The sequence below is a fragment of the Sylvia atricapilla genome, chromosome Z (genome assembly GCF_009819655.1).
Source record: "Sylvia atricapilla isolate bSylAtr1 chromosome Z, bSylAtr1.pri, whole genome shotgun sequence".
NCBI lineage: Eukaryota > Metazoa > Chordata > Aves > Passeriformes > Sylviidae > Sylvia > Sylvia atricapilla.
Genome location: NC_089174.1, coordinates 43,091,283 through 43,107,137, shown reverse-complemented (window position 1 = coordinate 43,107,137; position 15,855 = coordinate 43,091,283). Strand labels below are relative to the sequence as shown.

At 43.8% G+C, this 15,855-nt stretch overlaps 2 protein-coding genes across 2 annotated transcripts in view; both read left to right on the top strand.

Moving 5' to 3' along the window:
* HOOK3 (hook microtubule tethering protein 3) overlaps positions 1-15,855 on the top strand; it is a 563,324-nt gene that overhangs the window by 153,145 nt on the left and 394,324 nt on the right. The gene's annotated exons all lie outside the window — the stretch shown is intronic.
* FUT10 (fucosyltransferase 10) lies at positions 5,280-15,426 on the top strand. The gene is made up of 4 exons (XM_066339816.1): positions 5,280-5,478; positions 6,173-6,458; positions 12,355-13,190; positions 14,449-15,426. The coding sequence occupies exons 1-4, from the start codon at positions 5,398-5,400 to the stop codon at positions 14,671-14,673; spliced, it is 1,428 nt and encodes a 475-aa protein (XP_066195913.1). The 5' UTR covers positions 5,280-5,397; the 3' UTR covers positions 14,674-15,426.

Below are 15,855 nucleotides of genomic sequence, written 5' to 3'. Positions count from 1 at the left end.
CGATCTCAGAGTCTTTTCCAGCCTAAATGATTCTGTGATCCCCTAATGCGGTGTCGGTCAGCAGGACAAAGTAGCTGAACTGAAGACAGTTGTTAGAACAGCTGATCCAGTGTAGGAGTTTGTAATCTTGGGCATTTTGAGACGTATTAGCACCGAGAGGATTAAAGACAGAGCATTTGTAGAGTAGCAAGGGCTGTGCATGCACCTGTGTCTCAGGGAGATGTTCTGTACTCAGAAGAGGTTCTGTACTCAGGGAAGTACTATATTCTCAGGGAGGTAAGAAATCATTCCATATATGGTGGAAATGGTTAAAGTCTTTAATTTTGAGCTGCTCAAGTTGAAAGGGCTGTTGAGTGTGTCACATGTTTTACAATGATTTTATGGAAAGAAGAATGGTGCCACAGCAACAATGAGGGAGTATAAATACACAGCTGCAAATTGAGACACAAGATCCAGAACAAGGAAGAATCAGGCCCACAGGTGGTTCTTGTATCACTAAAAAGCTTTGTCTCCTTTGGGAGGTCACATGAACTCTGTGCTTTATTGTCTCTCTGCCTTTTCTTCTGCCCTATTTTTTTATGAGAACTGCATTTGTTCTTGCCAGAATGTTCGTACAGTGACTCTTTGGTGTGCATAGTGTGGTTGCTGCTTCTGGGTGTTGCAGTAATATAGACTATACTAATGCAATGGAGGATAAAAACCAGAGAAATCTATCAAAACGCTACTTCGAATAAAAGGACTATGAATACAACAGAAAGGAAATGGGCATATCTAGAGACAGAAGATCCCAGCAGGACCTGAATGAAAGAAAAATGTTCTAAAATGCAGAATAATTAAAAAAGAGAGGAATAACAAAGGCATAAAAAGAAACAAAGTGTGTTAGAAACAGATCAGAGGAAATGTGTACATACGAATGAGAGAAACCTCAAAGGCAGAAAATCCTGTTTGTAAGAGATGGAGAAGAAAGAGAAGCTGCTGTTCCTGACCCGTGGAAAGACAAGTTGCATTGAGAATTTGTTAGATACCAATACCTCTTCATGGATAGGGGCACCATGAGACGTGGGTCTTCAAGAAATCTAGCTTATTAGCTCTCCTATTTGAGCAACAGTTGTGGGGTTTTGGGTAATTTTCACCCAGAATTCCTAAGTGATTATCTGGCCTGGCCCTTCCATTGCTGATGCTAGTATCATCTTTACCAGCTATTTATAATGGATTACAGACAAACCAGATCCTGCAATAGGAGCCTATTTCCTCAGAGTGGCATAACAGGACAAGAAACAAAAGTGAACCTTTGTGGTGCCAGCCACTGGATTGAGCTCATCCAAGAACAACTTTCCTTATGGCATGGGATGGACAGCAGATAATACCCCTATCCCTCAGGACTGCCCTTAGGACACACTTCTGTGTTTTCAGTCTGAAACTGGGGGTTACTGTGTCTGTGGTTTGCTTCTAAAGGTTTTAGGGACAAGAGAAAAGTCAAGCCTGTTGAACAAAGCTGAAGCATTTTACAATTAAGTTTTTTTCCTCATGAGAGCAATTTAGGAGTCTGCCAACTGAAGAAATGTGAAAGCCAGGAATATAATAAGTTTGAAATTACGGACTAGATCCAAACCCAGTGGGAACACAGGAAGTCTTTCCATAAGCCATACCAGGTCTCTGATCCATTTCCAACCACTCAATTTATTTTACTGAACTACACACTTACTGTGCCATGATAACTTCAGTCCTCAGAGCCTCTAGGTACTCTGAATTAGGCCTGCAAAAGTAGGATTCTGCTTTCCTATGAATCTGCTTTGCAAAATAATACTTGGAGATTCTTGCTGCATCCCTCATGACTTAAAGTGAGTGGGGATCTGTCACGTTCCAGGTCGGATATCTGTATATACACTTCAAAGATAATATTAAAACCCAGCCTGAAAGTTTCTACTTAAAAATATGATTCCAGCAGCTCAAACCTTTGTGAAGATGCCACAAATAGGACAAGATTTGGGATTAATCACTAAACAAAGACTGGAGCATAAGTAAATCTGCATATCCCAGCACTGGAGTGTCAGTTGCTAGTTTTCATCCTAGGAGGAGACTGGTAGTTCAGAGAGAAATTGGCGCTCTCTGGTGCAGTATGTGCAATAAGAGGTGGGTGTTGCTCCAAAGGGGCTACAGGTAAGAATAGCTGTAGTGGAAAGGGGGCAAAAACAGTGTGGCAAGGGTCATGGACACTGCTGCAGAGGGTTGGTTGCCTGCTGGGTACCCTTCTGCTCCTCTCAGGAAGCCTTCCGGCATTACACATCCAGAGTAAGGAGATGAGCTGTGTGCATAACATTTCTACAGTTTTTATCAGTCATGCATTTCAGCTGAAGCGCAGGTGTCCCCTCTGCCTCCTCTGGAATTCTTCCTCCCTCCACTCCCTCAGGTAATCAGCCCCTTGCAGCCAGCCCTGCCTGCCATCTCTGGGTTAGAAGCAGCAGATACCTCACTTTCAAGTGTTTGTGTATAAATGTAAGTACCTATGGAGAAGCGTGTAGGTGTCAGGTATTTCTGTGTTAATACAAATGTCTATGTATGCGATACACAAATTACATATACAAGACTGGGTGGTTCCTAAGTCACTATCAAGTGGCTAAGAACGGCCTCTGTTCTGAGCTAAGAGAAACAGGCTTTTGGAGTAAACACCTACAAAGAGCAAGAGGTGCACGAAGTGTTTCCCAGCTTCAGGAAGCCCGAGCGGGCCGACAGGACCGTTCCTTTGTCGGTACACACCGACCCCGTCGGGATGCCTCGGCAAGGCTGGAAGTAAGGCAGATCTTAGCTGCGGGATGCCTGCCGCAGCTCCGCGACAGAGAGACCAGGGATGTGTCCGGCCCGGCTCTTCCAGCTCCTCAGGGCATCCCGGCTGCCGTGACGCATTTCTCTTTCTGACTGCCCACTAGATTCATGCAGTCTATGTAGAATCTCCGTCAGGATAGCACCAGCACTGTTATTAAAAAACAAACCAAAAAAAACCGCCCCAAAAAAACCCAACAAAGAACAAAACAAAAAACACCCCAACATAAACCCGAAGGCGCGGTATTATGCAAACAGCTGAAGGAATCAGTGTCAGGGGCGGATTTATTTTTGGAAATTGGGTGAGGTCTTGCAGTGAGGGTTTGCAGAAGAGCAGTCCGGTAGCGTGTAAGCGATGGCGCCCTCAGGGCGGTTACCGCTGCGCATTCCCTGTGCAGGCCCGGGGGGCCCCGGGCAGAGCCGACCCCTTCCCCCGCCCCGCGGCTGGGCGGAGGGAGGCGCCGCACCGCCCCCGCCCCGCGCCCGCCGCCCCTCCGCGCTCCAAGTGGGTGCGCTAACTGAAAGTTAAAAAAAAAAGCAACAAAACACCCCAAGCCCCCTCACACCCGGCCAGAGGGGACGGCGGCGGTGAGGCGGGAGCGAGTTTCTCGGGGTGAGTACGGCGGCAGGAGCCGGCCGGGGGGTGCCCGACCCACGGCGGGAGCAGGCCCGGGGCTGCGGGATTCTCAGAGCCTCGGAAAGAGAAGGGGCAGCATTTCGGGGAGCAGGAAAAACCTTGGCTAGGGTGCTGAGCCCAGAGAATTGCGGCGACACAGAGCTGGAAGGAGAGGCGGCGGGAAGTTTGGAAGGATTTGCAGGGAGCTGCTGCTCCCGCAGGGCAATCTGGGGTGGTGATTTATGCTTCTTCCCTCAAGTCCTCAGAGCATTTGCTCAGCCTGACACAGGTGGGAAAGCGTTGCAAGGTCATCCTTGCCAGTGGAGCTGGGACGGGACAGAGCCTTGCCTGGCCCGGTTCGAGTGCGCACCGCAGTGCTGGGCAGAAGTATTGCATGTTGGTCGCCGCAGATGCAAAAACGAGGCCATGGCTCAGTGTGATACCCTGGGTCAGTAGGTGCAGCACACCCATGCTGTGGGCAGTTCCCTCTCTAGAGCCTAAAAATGTGATGATTACTGCTGCTCTTGTACCAGGTCGGGGAGCAGGGTGGTATTCAGTGGATCATCAGAATCTTACTTTTTGCCATGCACTGGTCTGGTGTTAAAAATACTGTCCAGCTCGACGTGTGCCAACACAGCAGTGGGCAGAATTCATCCCCTTCCCATCCTGGTTCTCTTTTTTTGGCTGTACTGCAGGAGGCACAGAAGGTGCAGAGGCTTTGTGGAAAATCCTGCCTGATCTGAGAAACGCTTAACTGGCAGCCATGCACTTTCACACCCACACAGACCTTCAAAAGCAGCTGGCCTGTGCAGAGCACAATTGCACAGCAGGGTTTCATGTCAGCTTTTGCTAAAGAGGCCTTTCTGATGTTCGAGGGAAGGGGATGAAATCATATGTCAGTGGGAGCAGAAAAAGAATCATTTTTTTCCTCTAGCTGTCAGCACTACCGTGATACTACTACAGCAGGCAGTAGGTTTGGGATCCATCACTCTTTGTCAGGGCTTTAGAACTTTGTGATTGGGATTAAGATGGGGGAAAGCTGGCAGGAAAACCAGCATAAATTTCATAGTCATATCTCTGAAAGAGAGGAGCTCTAAAATAGCAGTTTATTAAACATTTTGTGCATGTGTTTCTGCTTTTGGAGCTTTCAGAACACACATTTTCAAACTTCTCTGTGGAGTGCTACAGTCCTAGGAAAACAGTACAGTTCTCTGAAAGCTAAAAAAAAGCATTGGGGAAGGGAAAGTTATTTGAAGAGTGGCAGAGCAACACAGGTAGGGATTACTCAGAAAGGAGAATTTGTCAAATTTAATTTGGTCTAGATGTGGACAGAGTTTGTGTGTGTGTTGTGTGGTTACTTTCTTTATGCACTGGATATAGAGCATAGCCTTTTTGCATTCTTTATGCATATGAGGAGAAGTCTCAGAAGACTGGAGTGTAGTAAGTCCAAGGCCAGGCAGTTATGTGCCTTTTCCAGGAGCATTTTCAGAGATTGCCCAGGGAAGGAGAATCTTTCATTGCTTCCCTGTTTGTGAGTCGGCTGAAAAGCAGCACACCTTGACATCTGAAACTCATGAAAGTAGTGGCCCTCCTCACACAGTACTGTGCCAGCGCCATTGGCATTTCTTACACTGACTACAAGGATGAGGGAATGTCTAGGATGACCACAGATGACCTGGGACTTTGTGAGCAAGAGTGCTGCCTTGTGCAGGCTGTATTCTGGATACCTGGCTGAAAATGTGGCTCTGGTAGCTACAGAAGGCTATGGGTGGAGATGAAACTAACCACTGAGCTTTGAAGGAGCTGTCTGTGTTGATGCTCTACTCTTTTTTCAGCAGCAGTCGCTATGGAGAGCAATAAGAATAAAGTGGGAAAGCCCAGCAGAAAAAAGTGAAGACTTTGGACAAGCTGACCCTCCTAATGCCTAGATGTAACTGCTCTGGCGGGCCTGGTAGTGCAGTATGATTAAGATGAGGAGGAAGATACTTTGGGCATCTTGCTTCTGCTTTGCAGCTACCTTTTTCCTTGTGCTGACACTCCAGGTACAGGGGCAAGGGGGTGGGGTATATTTGAGATTGCTGTGAAAGCAGGACACAATTCTGTCAGATGAGAGAGGTGGCAGACATTTTTCATGCTAGTCTGTGCTTCACCAGGAGTTACTCTGTTAGCAGCATTGGCCTTGTGGTGATAGCTGACTCTGAAAGTGACATAACCCAGAGAATTCATTTCTTGTGTACATCCTTAGCTCCTGGAGGAATTTCTCAGAACTATTGCAACATACCATGTCATGCTGCATTGCCTCTATCAAGCATTGCCTCCTCTTTCCACATGTTTGGATTCATTAGGCTAGGGGGCAAGGCTGGACCCACAGAGACATGAAAACTTCATGGGTTTTTTAAGAGCAAACTTTTAGAAGAAACCTGGCTACTGAGGGGCTGTGTTCTGTCCTGTGCATTTTCCAGGGAGAAAGCAGAAGCTGTGTTGTTAAGTCACATGTGATGTAGCCATATCTCAGTACAGAAATGTATTTTGTGCCTTCTTACATTTTCAAATTAAAGCTTTTGCTGTTCTGACGTAAGATGACCTGAGGTCTGCAGTCAGTGAAATGCATCCATTTTGATTGACAGAAACTTAACATACCGACTTAGTGCTTGATGCTGAAATTCTCGTTTGCAAGTGGATGTCCTGGCTACTGGCTACTGACGCATTGTGATCTGTTTGTTTATTTCCCTGAAGGTTATTACTGAACTGGGCAATTCAGAGAATAAGGTTTCAGTAATCTCCAGTTTACACAGCAGCCCATTAAAGCCTGGGGAGAGATATGCTTTTCAGTTTAAGAAGCAGGAACTTCACAGCAGCTTCAAGACAGAGTCTGATGTAAATCACTATCCTGTCCTGCTCTGGTGGTCTCCGCTGACTGGAGAGACAGGGAGATTCAGTCAGTGTGGAGAGGATGTATGCTTCTTTACCATCAAGAAGACCTACCAGCACAGTCAGATGACAAGAGCATTTCTGTTCTATGGTAAGAATCTGTTTGTTGTTAAAGAAGTAGCTTTTCCTCCAGCTTAGTTCTTCCCCTACAGAGATTAAGTATTCTAGGTGGCAATGACTTAGAACCAGACATCTATGCAGATCATTGGGTAAATTTTCCTGGTGCCATTTGCCTGATGCTGAATACCATTACGAGTGCTCTGTAGAAGTACTCTGAAAAGTGACCGTGCACGTCTGTGGTATGACTGATGCCGTGTCTCATGCTGCTGTCCATCAGGGTACTCCCTGTTCATGGGAGAAGAGACGATTTCATATCATTGCCAAGGCATTTAAAGACAGTCTGAGATCAAGCCAACTTTTTCTGGTCTTCTGGCTTGTCACCCCTAGCAGAGGTTCTGCAAGGCCTTTGTTGCACTTGTGCAAGTCTTTTCTCTAAAAATAATGCACTCTCTGGTAACATGGCAGCTCCCCTGAAGTGTTTTCAGGTGCCAAGAAGTTGCTAGCAGACTCTAAATGGAAAGCAGTGAAAGAAATCTATTGATTCCATACAGGGAGCAGCAGCTAGTTCAACCTTCTGTGCTGCTCTGGCTCTGCCAGAGACTTCCCATTGCAAACACTGTCTACAAAACATAAAAGATGCATCATTTAAAAGTAGATTTTACTTCATCAATTTTGTTCTTTTCCCCCACACAGTTGTTTTTGAAAGGAAAGCCGAGTTTGAGGTGGAAACGTATATTCAAATGCTTTTCTCAGACTGGTATGCTCAGATCTTTTGTCTGGAAATAAAATAAATCAGGATACTGAATTTCTTTCTCTCAATCTGAATACAGATGAACTGGAAGTATAGGAAAGATGGGCCTTAAGCTTGGTTGTTAGCAGTGAAACAAAAACTTCTCATCACTAGTCTTTTTAGATCTCCAAGTAGGTCAGCTTTGTCAGATAATGTAGTGGTTAACCATGAAAGCAACAGAATAACAGCAAAGGAATGAGAAGCTGACCCAATTAAAGACAAAGAAAGCTGGATTGCATCACAGGAAGGCTGTAAAGTCTGGTAATTTTGGTCTCTGGTAGTAATTTAACTTGTCTTTCTCAGCATTAGAAGGATTGTTACTTTTCATTTTTAGCAGGCTTCTGGACATAGTTTACTCTCATATATTTAAAAGACAATTTATACTGGGCATAAGATTCTCCCTGTATCATTTTCTTTTTCTAGTGATGCTGGCTATGAACTTTGTAAAGACAAGTGTCAAAATATGCAAAATTGTTACTAATTTTTAAACCAAAGTGAATGATCTCACAATGTCAAAACACAGAGAGAGAGATTTTCTTTCGTTCTCTCTTTCTCTCCCTCTCCCCCTCCTGCCATGATTCAGTGAGCTGTGAGTCTGCAAAAAATGTATATTTTACTTTTACTGATTTTCCCTCTAAAGAGCCTGCTGAGTAAAAATTTGAATATTTGAATTTCTGTGCTAAGGCTGGATCAAGGCACAGTTTCACCTTCCAAAGAAAATGCAATGATTTCCCTAGTACAGTAAACTGGTCAAGAGAGGAATGGTCCAAAGATTAAGAAAAGTACTGAGGAAAAATACAGGGTGTAGATGTTTTTCAGTAAAAGTGTTTTGTTAGGAACACCAGTTTTTCTGCGTTTTGTCCCAGTTCACTGTCCTGGCCCCTCAGTGTAGGGGATAACTTTGAGAAGTGTTCTCCCATCTTATGTTTCAAAATGAGATGTGGCACCCCCTTGCTGGACTTTGTCTGTACTTTTGGGAGAGATTCCCAACTCCACCCTTTCTGTGTCACATAATTCATAGAGTGTAGTATTTAGCATGAGCTGCCAGTGTGACTGAGTCAACATGAGCTGCATCTGTCAGGGCCTCACAGGTATTGTTCCTAAGAGAGGATCTCCAGCTGTTATGTACTGGAGCACTGAGTCCTTGGAATATGACTTCTGAATGGAAAATGTCTTCTAAAATGCATAACTTCTCCTAACAGCATATATCTTTCTATTCTGCATATCTAAGAATTCCAAATTAGTAATTAGGAAGTGAAATAGCTCATAATTCTAGTATTTTAGTGCTTTTTAAAATTCCATCATATGCTTCCTTATTTCCTTCATCTCATGGGATAGGGGGTATGTTGATGTTATCTTCCCTTTAATCCTTTTTGTCTTCATGCTGAACTGAGATTGATTAAGTGTTGTATTGAATTCAGTCATTCTGATACAATCTGATCTGTATTGTGTCCAGTTTTGGGCCCCTTATTTCAAGAAAGACTTTGAGGTGCTGGAGCATGTCCAGAGAAGGATGTCAAAGCTGGGAGAGGGTCTGGAGAGGAAGTTCTGTGAGGAGCAGCTGAGGGAGCTGGGGTTGCTTAGAGAAAAGGAGGCTCAGAGGTGACCTTATCATTCCCTACAATTCCATCAAGAGGTTGTTGCCAGATGAGGGTTGGCATCTTCTCCCAGGCAACCAGTGACAGGATGAGAGGACACAGCCTCGAGCTGGACCTGGGAAGGTTCAGGTTGGGCATCAGGAGAAATTTTTTCATGGAAAGGGTTGTTAAACAATGGAATGGATTGCCCAGCGTGATAGTGGGTCACCATCCCTGGGGTTGTTCAAGAACCAACTGGTCATGGCATTAAGTGCCATGATCTAGCTGACAACATGGTGATTGCTCAAAGCTTGGACTTGATGATCTTGGATGTCTTTTCCAACCTAAATTATTCTGAGATCCTGTGATTTTATAGTGCATTTTTCTTTAAGTTTCTCTTTGCCTGACCTGACTGTCTCCTAGTTTGGTAAGTTTTATGTGTTGGCTTTTGTCTTTCTCTCATTCTTGCTTGTGTTTCCACCCCCTTTTCTCTGCAATACTACCTGAAAGAGGAAACACCCTTGTAAGAGACCGAGCTGCAGTGCTGCGCTTCTGATGCACAGCATTTCATTCTTGTTGCACTGTTACTTCTCTTCTTGGTATCACTTAGAACAAAGTGTTTTTGAGGCCAGATAGACTTTATGAATTTCTACATGAGAATTTGATTAACTTTCAGTTTTTGTCACCTTCTTCTGTCACAAAATAACTCATCAAAACCAAGATAACACATCAAAAACAGAAGAAGCAAGTAGCACTTTTCATTGTGTGGCATAGCCTTTCATCCTTTTGGTGCTGAGGACTTAGGACCTGGATAGAAGACAGCAGGTCGATGTTTAGTGGCCTTAAAAAATGCCACCTGATGCTCCTGAATGATCTTGCTCTGTGGGAGATTTTTATATTACTGACAGCTAACTTCTATCTGTGCTGCAGTAATGAATTCTTATATTAGTTTTATAAGGTTGTCCTTGGAGTCATTTTGGCAGGCTTATACAGCTGGAAGGACCAGTGGGCATTTTTTAAAATTCTTTGTTATCTTAGTTTATAGATCAGTATTTTGTGTAAGACTTCTGATAGCGTCCCCTTCTTTTTGCTGTCAGTGGTTTGAGGTCAGGGTAGAATGGAGAGTGAGAAGTTACAAGTGTGAGTGAGATGACCCACCACCACCATGGTGTTATACCCTGCGGTGGTGCCTGTGTCGCCAGTCCGGCCAGCCCTGGCACCACAGCAACACAGTGGTTCTTGGCTTGCCAGGAGCGAAGCGTAGCTGTGGCAGGAGGAATGAAAGGAGGGACTCTCGACGGGTAAATCCAAAACGAGTTTATTTGTGCTCCAGACATGGAGTCCTCACCTCAGGACACCAGCCTCAGAGAGACCCCGAGGGTCTCTGTGCATCAGCTTTTAAAGGCGGGTGTAACACAGGGGAGGGTCCAACCAGGGGCCAGTGGGGTACAGTGAGGGTGTGGCTCTTAACACAAAAGACAGGTGAGAGAACCATACACGGAACAATGGGAGGGAGAAGCTTGGATCCTGTCCAATCACTCAACGCTCTCCCTGGAACCTTCTGGATGCAGGGAGAGGCCCCAGAGTGACAGACAGGACCAGAGGGTTATATAACCAATGATTGACAGGTAACCGAAACAGGGGTAAAACCATATAGGGAGGAACATTGAGGTTACACAGAACTATACCAAGCAAATTATGAACACAATAGAAACATGAATAAAATGCACCGCCACAATGCCCCCCTCTGAGGGGTGGTAACTGAGGTTCGTGTTATTAGATCCCTTGGGTTAATTGAAGTGGAACAACTTGGAATGACTGGTGTGTATATATCAGCCAGGTTTATTTCAAAACAATTTTCTTGCAGTGGAAATGAGGTATGTGGCTTTTCTGATTCTTTCCTATAAAAGTATAAAAATATCATGAAGAAAATATGTAAAGAAGAGAAAGAGAGAAAAAAGAGAAAGAATAACAGGAAGGAAGTTGATAATGAAGGTGAAAAATAGCACCTCTGATGGATCCAGTGGTGATTCTTCATCATTGCAATTTGGATGTCCGTGATAGGAGTGATGGTTGCAGTCCTCATTCGTTGAGAGTAGGGGCTGGCAAAGCAAAGAGTGTGCTGGGTTATATACATTTAAATTGGCACGGGAACACTAGATCCTTTCCCATGGTGGGAATTTTTGTGTCTGATGCAACAGTACCAGGCATGTGCAGTCTTCTGATGAAGAGTTCCTGATAAAACTTGGGTGCTTTGCGGTTGTTTGCGGTCCGTAACCCTTGTGGAGATATGGCCACTGTTTGACCCTGTTTCTTGTGACTGTGTGTCTCTGTCTTACGGTGAAAGAGGGAAGTTGGCATGGAGAAAGCATTACCCTACCTCCACAGAATCTGCTGCTTACTGGCCCTTCCCCTTAGTTGGCTTGAACACAACTTGTCTAAGAGATTATATTCCTGATTGTCCTAGATGCAATCAGCCATGGAGTTTGCTACACAAAAGTGAGGTTGCCACAGATGGTAGTTTGTCTGAAGATAAAAATTTGTGATGTTTTCTAAACCGGCTCTTCAGTGTTAGTTTCAGTTTTTGAACCTCTCTTGCTTGACAATATTGGCTAGAAGTTTTGTATGTTCAGTGCGTTTACTGAAGTAGAAAATAGGTATGGTTCTAAGACAGTGAGGAAGTACCTTGACAGAAATGGGGCAAGTTTGCATTTAATCTGCAGTAAGGCTGGTCATAAGACTGTAGTGCAGTTGCAGTCCAAGGAGAGCAAGGGTTGCATTAACGAGCTGGTATTTTCAACTTAGTTTTGCACAGACCAGCCTTTGAGAAGAGTCATCTAAGTTTGTCCTACGGTTTCTACCACAGTTTTCACAATTTCTGCAGTTGACTGTTCTTGGAGTTTAGACATGATACTACTTCTACTATTGGCAATACTTTGGGGAGTCGTCTTCTGCCAGAAGCTACTTCTTAATATATCTAGTAGGCAGCTGTGCTAAATCACCTCTTAATTTTCTCTTTGAAAAGGTAATAATTTGGCTTCCTAACTCTCTACAGTACAAAGTCTGAAAAGACTTGAAGTAATTATTTTTTTTCTCCTTAATCCTGTCCAGGATTTCAGCATCCTTTTATTTGTTTTATTACTAGAACCAAATTGACTTCTTCAGTAACCGTTTTCCTCACATCACAGAGGAAATACCATCTGTTTCCCTATTTAGAGAACCAGGGGGTTATTAATAATCTTACTAGTCTCATTTCAGTGCATTAAAATATGAAATTCCTGGTGATCCTTTGAAATGAGAGGCCTTTAAACTAATACGACATGAAAAGAAACCACTTCTAATACTAATTACTGATCCCACTTCTCTAGATTCTTGTGCTGTGAAATTCAGTTTTATGTCATTATGCTCTTGTGCCTTTGCATTAATTGCGTTCTTTGAAATAGCTGCCTTACAGTGTCAGAAATGTGATGGTTGTAGTGCTGATACTAAATTGAAATTAGACTTCTGTGTCGTTGTAGTTAGTGTCACGTGACAGATGAGCACTGTTTGTGTTTGTCTAGGTACTGACTTCAGCATAGACAGTTTACCTCTCCCTCGTAAAGAGTATCATGACTGGGCCCTTTTTCATGAAGAGTCACCAAAAAACAACTACAAACTCTTCCACGAAGCAACCATCACCTTATTCAACCACACTGCAACATTTAGCCGCCACTCTCACCTGCCACTGACCACTCAGTACCTTGAGGATGTAGAGGTCCTGAAGTCATTAAGGTTCATGATCCCACTGCACATGAAAAACAGCCTGAGGAAGAGGCTTGCACCGCTTGTATACGTGCAGTCTGACTGCAACCCACCTTCTGACCGGGACAGCTATGTGCGTGAGCTAATGTGCTACATTGAAGTAGACTCTTATGGGCAATGTTTGCATAATAGAGACCTTCCTCAGCATCTCAGAAATCCAGCTGCCATGGATGATGGAAACTTTTTAAAAATACTGGCACAGTACAAGTTCATTCTTGCTTTTGAAAATGCTATTTGTGAAGATTACATCACTGAAAAACTCTGGCGGCCACTGAAGTTGGGAGTGGTGCCAGTGTACTTTGGGTCTCCCAGCATTGTAGACTGGCTTCCTAGTAACAAGAGTGCAATCCTGGTATCCAGTTTTTCACACCCTCGAGATCTGGCCCGCTATATCAAAACACTGGATACAAATGATGAAGAATATGAGTCCTACCTACAATGGAAACTGAAAGGGGAGATTTCAAACCCAAGACTGATTAGAGCAATGAAGGAACGCAAGTGGGGAGTGCAAGATGTCACTCAGGACAATTACATTGACGCCTTTGAGTGCATGGTTTGTAACAGAGTGTGGGAGAACATTAGACGGAAAGAAAAGGTATGTGTGAATTTGTATTTGTGTCTCAGAGAGGCTTTAAAATGGCACTAGGATCAGGTTTGTCCCAGGAAGTTTGGTTACCAGATTTCTGGCTAGCTGACAGCCACAATATTGCAGTGCCATTGGATTGCGCATTCTCATGTAAACAGGTGTTGGCAAAATGTGCAGGTGCACAACCAGAACCACTATGAGGTGTTCGTCACAGTGCTGCAGTGCAGTGTATGAGCATGTGACATTGACCACTGAGGTGTGGTCATTTTCAGCCAAAGGCTTGAATTGTTCATGGAGAAGATTTTTTTTCATGTTGAAGAAAGTAGCCTAACATGTTTACTTTCTTCAGATGACCTGATTTGGAAAGAGGTTGCTCAGAAAGGCTGTGAGATTTCTGTCCTTGGAGGTATTTTAAGACTAAACTCAATTTTGCCCTAGGCAATTTGATATGATTAGATCTGTTTGGAAGAGGGAACTGAACTAGAGATCCCTGTCTTCTGACCTGTCTGACTGTTTGGTTCTTAGTATATATGTGGATACATTAAAACCTGTAGTGACAACATGCCATTGTCTGTGGCCCATTTGGTGACTGAACAGTGAAAAAATTTTTGAGCAAGGTTGTGTGTTTCTGAGAAGGCATATTTTAGCTGATCACCATCTGAGCAGTTCATTAAATGGTCAACCAGTAGAAGGAAGATGGAGGAAATGTTTGAAGTTGTTAAGGTGAGCTGAAGTGATGAGATTATAAACTGGCAAGCATTACACTTAACCAGACTTTCCTGTTGGAGACTGGTGCAAATCTGGACATATATTCTCTCTTTGAGTTAGGAATGCAGCCACAGGAAGGTAGAGAATAGAGACATACAGATATTCCTTTCCCATGCTTTTGTGGCTCTCTAGTCCATAAAATTATGAAGACCAGTTTATTTTCTGGCCAGATTCTTGTTTTTTTGCCTTAGGAAAAGAGTCTCAGTAAGTGTGTGCATATTTAAGATGAACACAGAATATAATGATGAAAATATAACTCCTTGCCTTGTAATTTCATTTTGTTTGGGCTGGTGCTGCTCATTTGGAGCCATACCTTATCTGAGACTCAGCATTACTGATCTTGTCCCAGACACCTAGGGGAGGCCTTCCACAGGGACATGGGTAGAATGGGAAGAAAAGTGTAACTGATGTGATTTGACAGTTTACTGATGGCGTAGCACTTTTCTTCTCTGTTTGCCTGTGTTCCTGAATAACACCTTTTATTTGTCTTCATTGCCAGGGATGGCTGCCCCAGAGGTGGGAGGCTCAGGTTAATCATCTGAGCTGCCCCAAACCAGAGGCATTCTGGTTCTCATCCTCAGATGCTGCCTGGATTTCTCTCCAAAAGATGTGGATACCAAGCTTTGAACAATCTAAGAAAGAAGCCTGGGCACTGAGACACCTCGTGGAAAGGAACAAGAATTTTACAGCTGAAGAATTTTGGATGCTTGTATTCAAAGAATAAACACAACAGACCTGTGAAACAGAGTGAGCTCCTCAGAGGAGTTCTGTGGAATTTTCTTTTGCAGGTGACCTTATAATTTAGGATTAGTAGCCATGGGAAGTAGACATGTGAGACTGAATTTAGTATGTTCAGTGCTCAAGGGGCACTAAGAAATGCTAAGCAGTAAAATCATTCTGCCAGGTGATATATGCACATATATATGCATATATTTATATTTAGAATGATTTTTAATCAAACTGTCATTTGTTCAAATGTTTGAACATTAAGACCCTGGCTATCAGGATTCTCAAAGCCCAGATTTAAGCACACAGCTAGTTACCCTGAAGGAGATGGCTCTCCCTCCATCTTTATATACATACCTGCTTGGTCTCAGGACCCCTTTTTCCCCAATCCAGGACCCTCCTTTGCTGTATTGATAGCCACAAGATACAGAGCAGCTGACACCATTGCACAGATACAGCTTCTGTGCTGCTTTGGAGGTAGACTGAAAATTTGGGACTGTGTCCCTGGCTAGCTGTTTTTTATCAAATTTCCTGGCATCAGCAGATCTAAGCAGGGACTTGGCGGGCTTTGTGTCCTGACACTGAGTGCCAGTGTAACGTACATTAGTGGTTGGCATGAGGAACCACCATCTGTTGGTGTCCGGGGACAGATTGAATGAAAAATGTGCTGGCTCAGGTTTACCCACCATCTTTTGCTAAAAATAAGCAGAGCACATGAGTATCTCTACTCCCCAGAAATAGGTTTGGCTTCCATCTGACTTTCATCTTGCCTTTCTGATGATGTATTTGTATTCTGATGATAGTATTTGTATCATGTATAAACATGAAATTATATGATTAAAAGGGCAGGGATAACAAAGAGTCCATTGGTCTTCAATAGGCACAAGGAGAAGTAGGCAGCCTTCCTGTTTTAACATACGGAACCTCAAATTACATAATCTGACAAAAAATAAAATTTGGTGATCTTAATCATCATTTGCCAAGGGCACACCTTTGCCTGGTATTTAAACTGTTGCAGTTTTCTTCCCAAGTTCTTTCAGCCTCAGTCTGTGGAGGAGTCAACTTTCACAGGTTCTGCAAAGTGGCAGTAACTGTGTGGAGCCATTCAGACGAGTGACACTCATTCATACACATGGCCACGTATGATGACACAGGCAAATGGAATTACTGATCCAGGGTT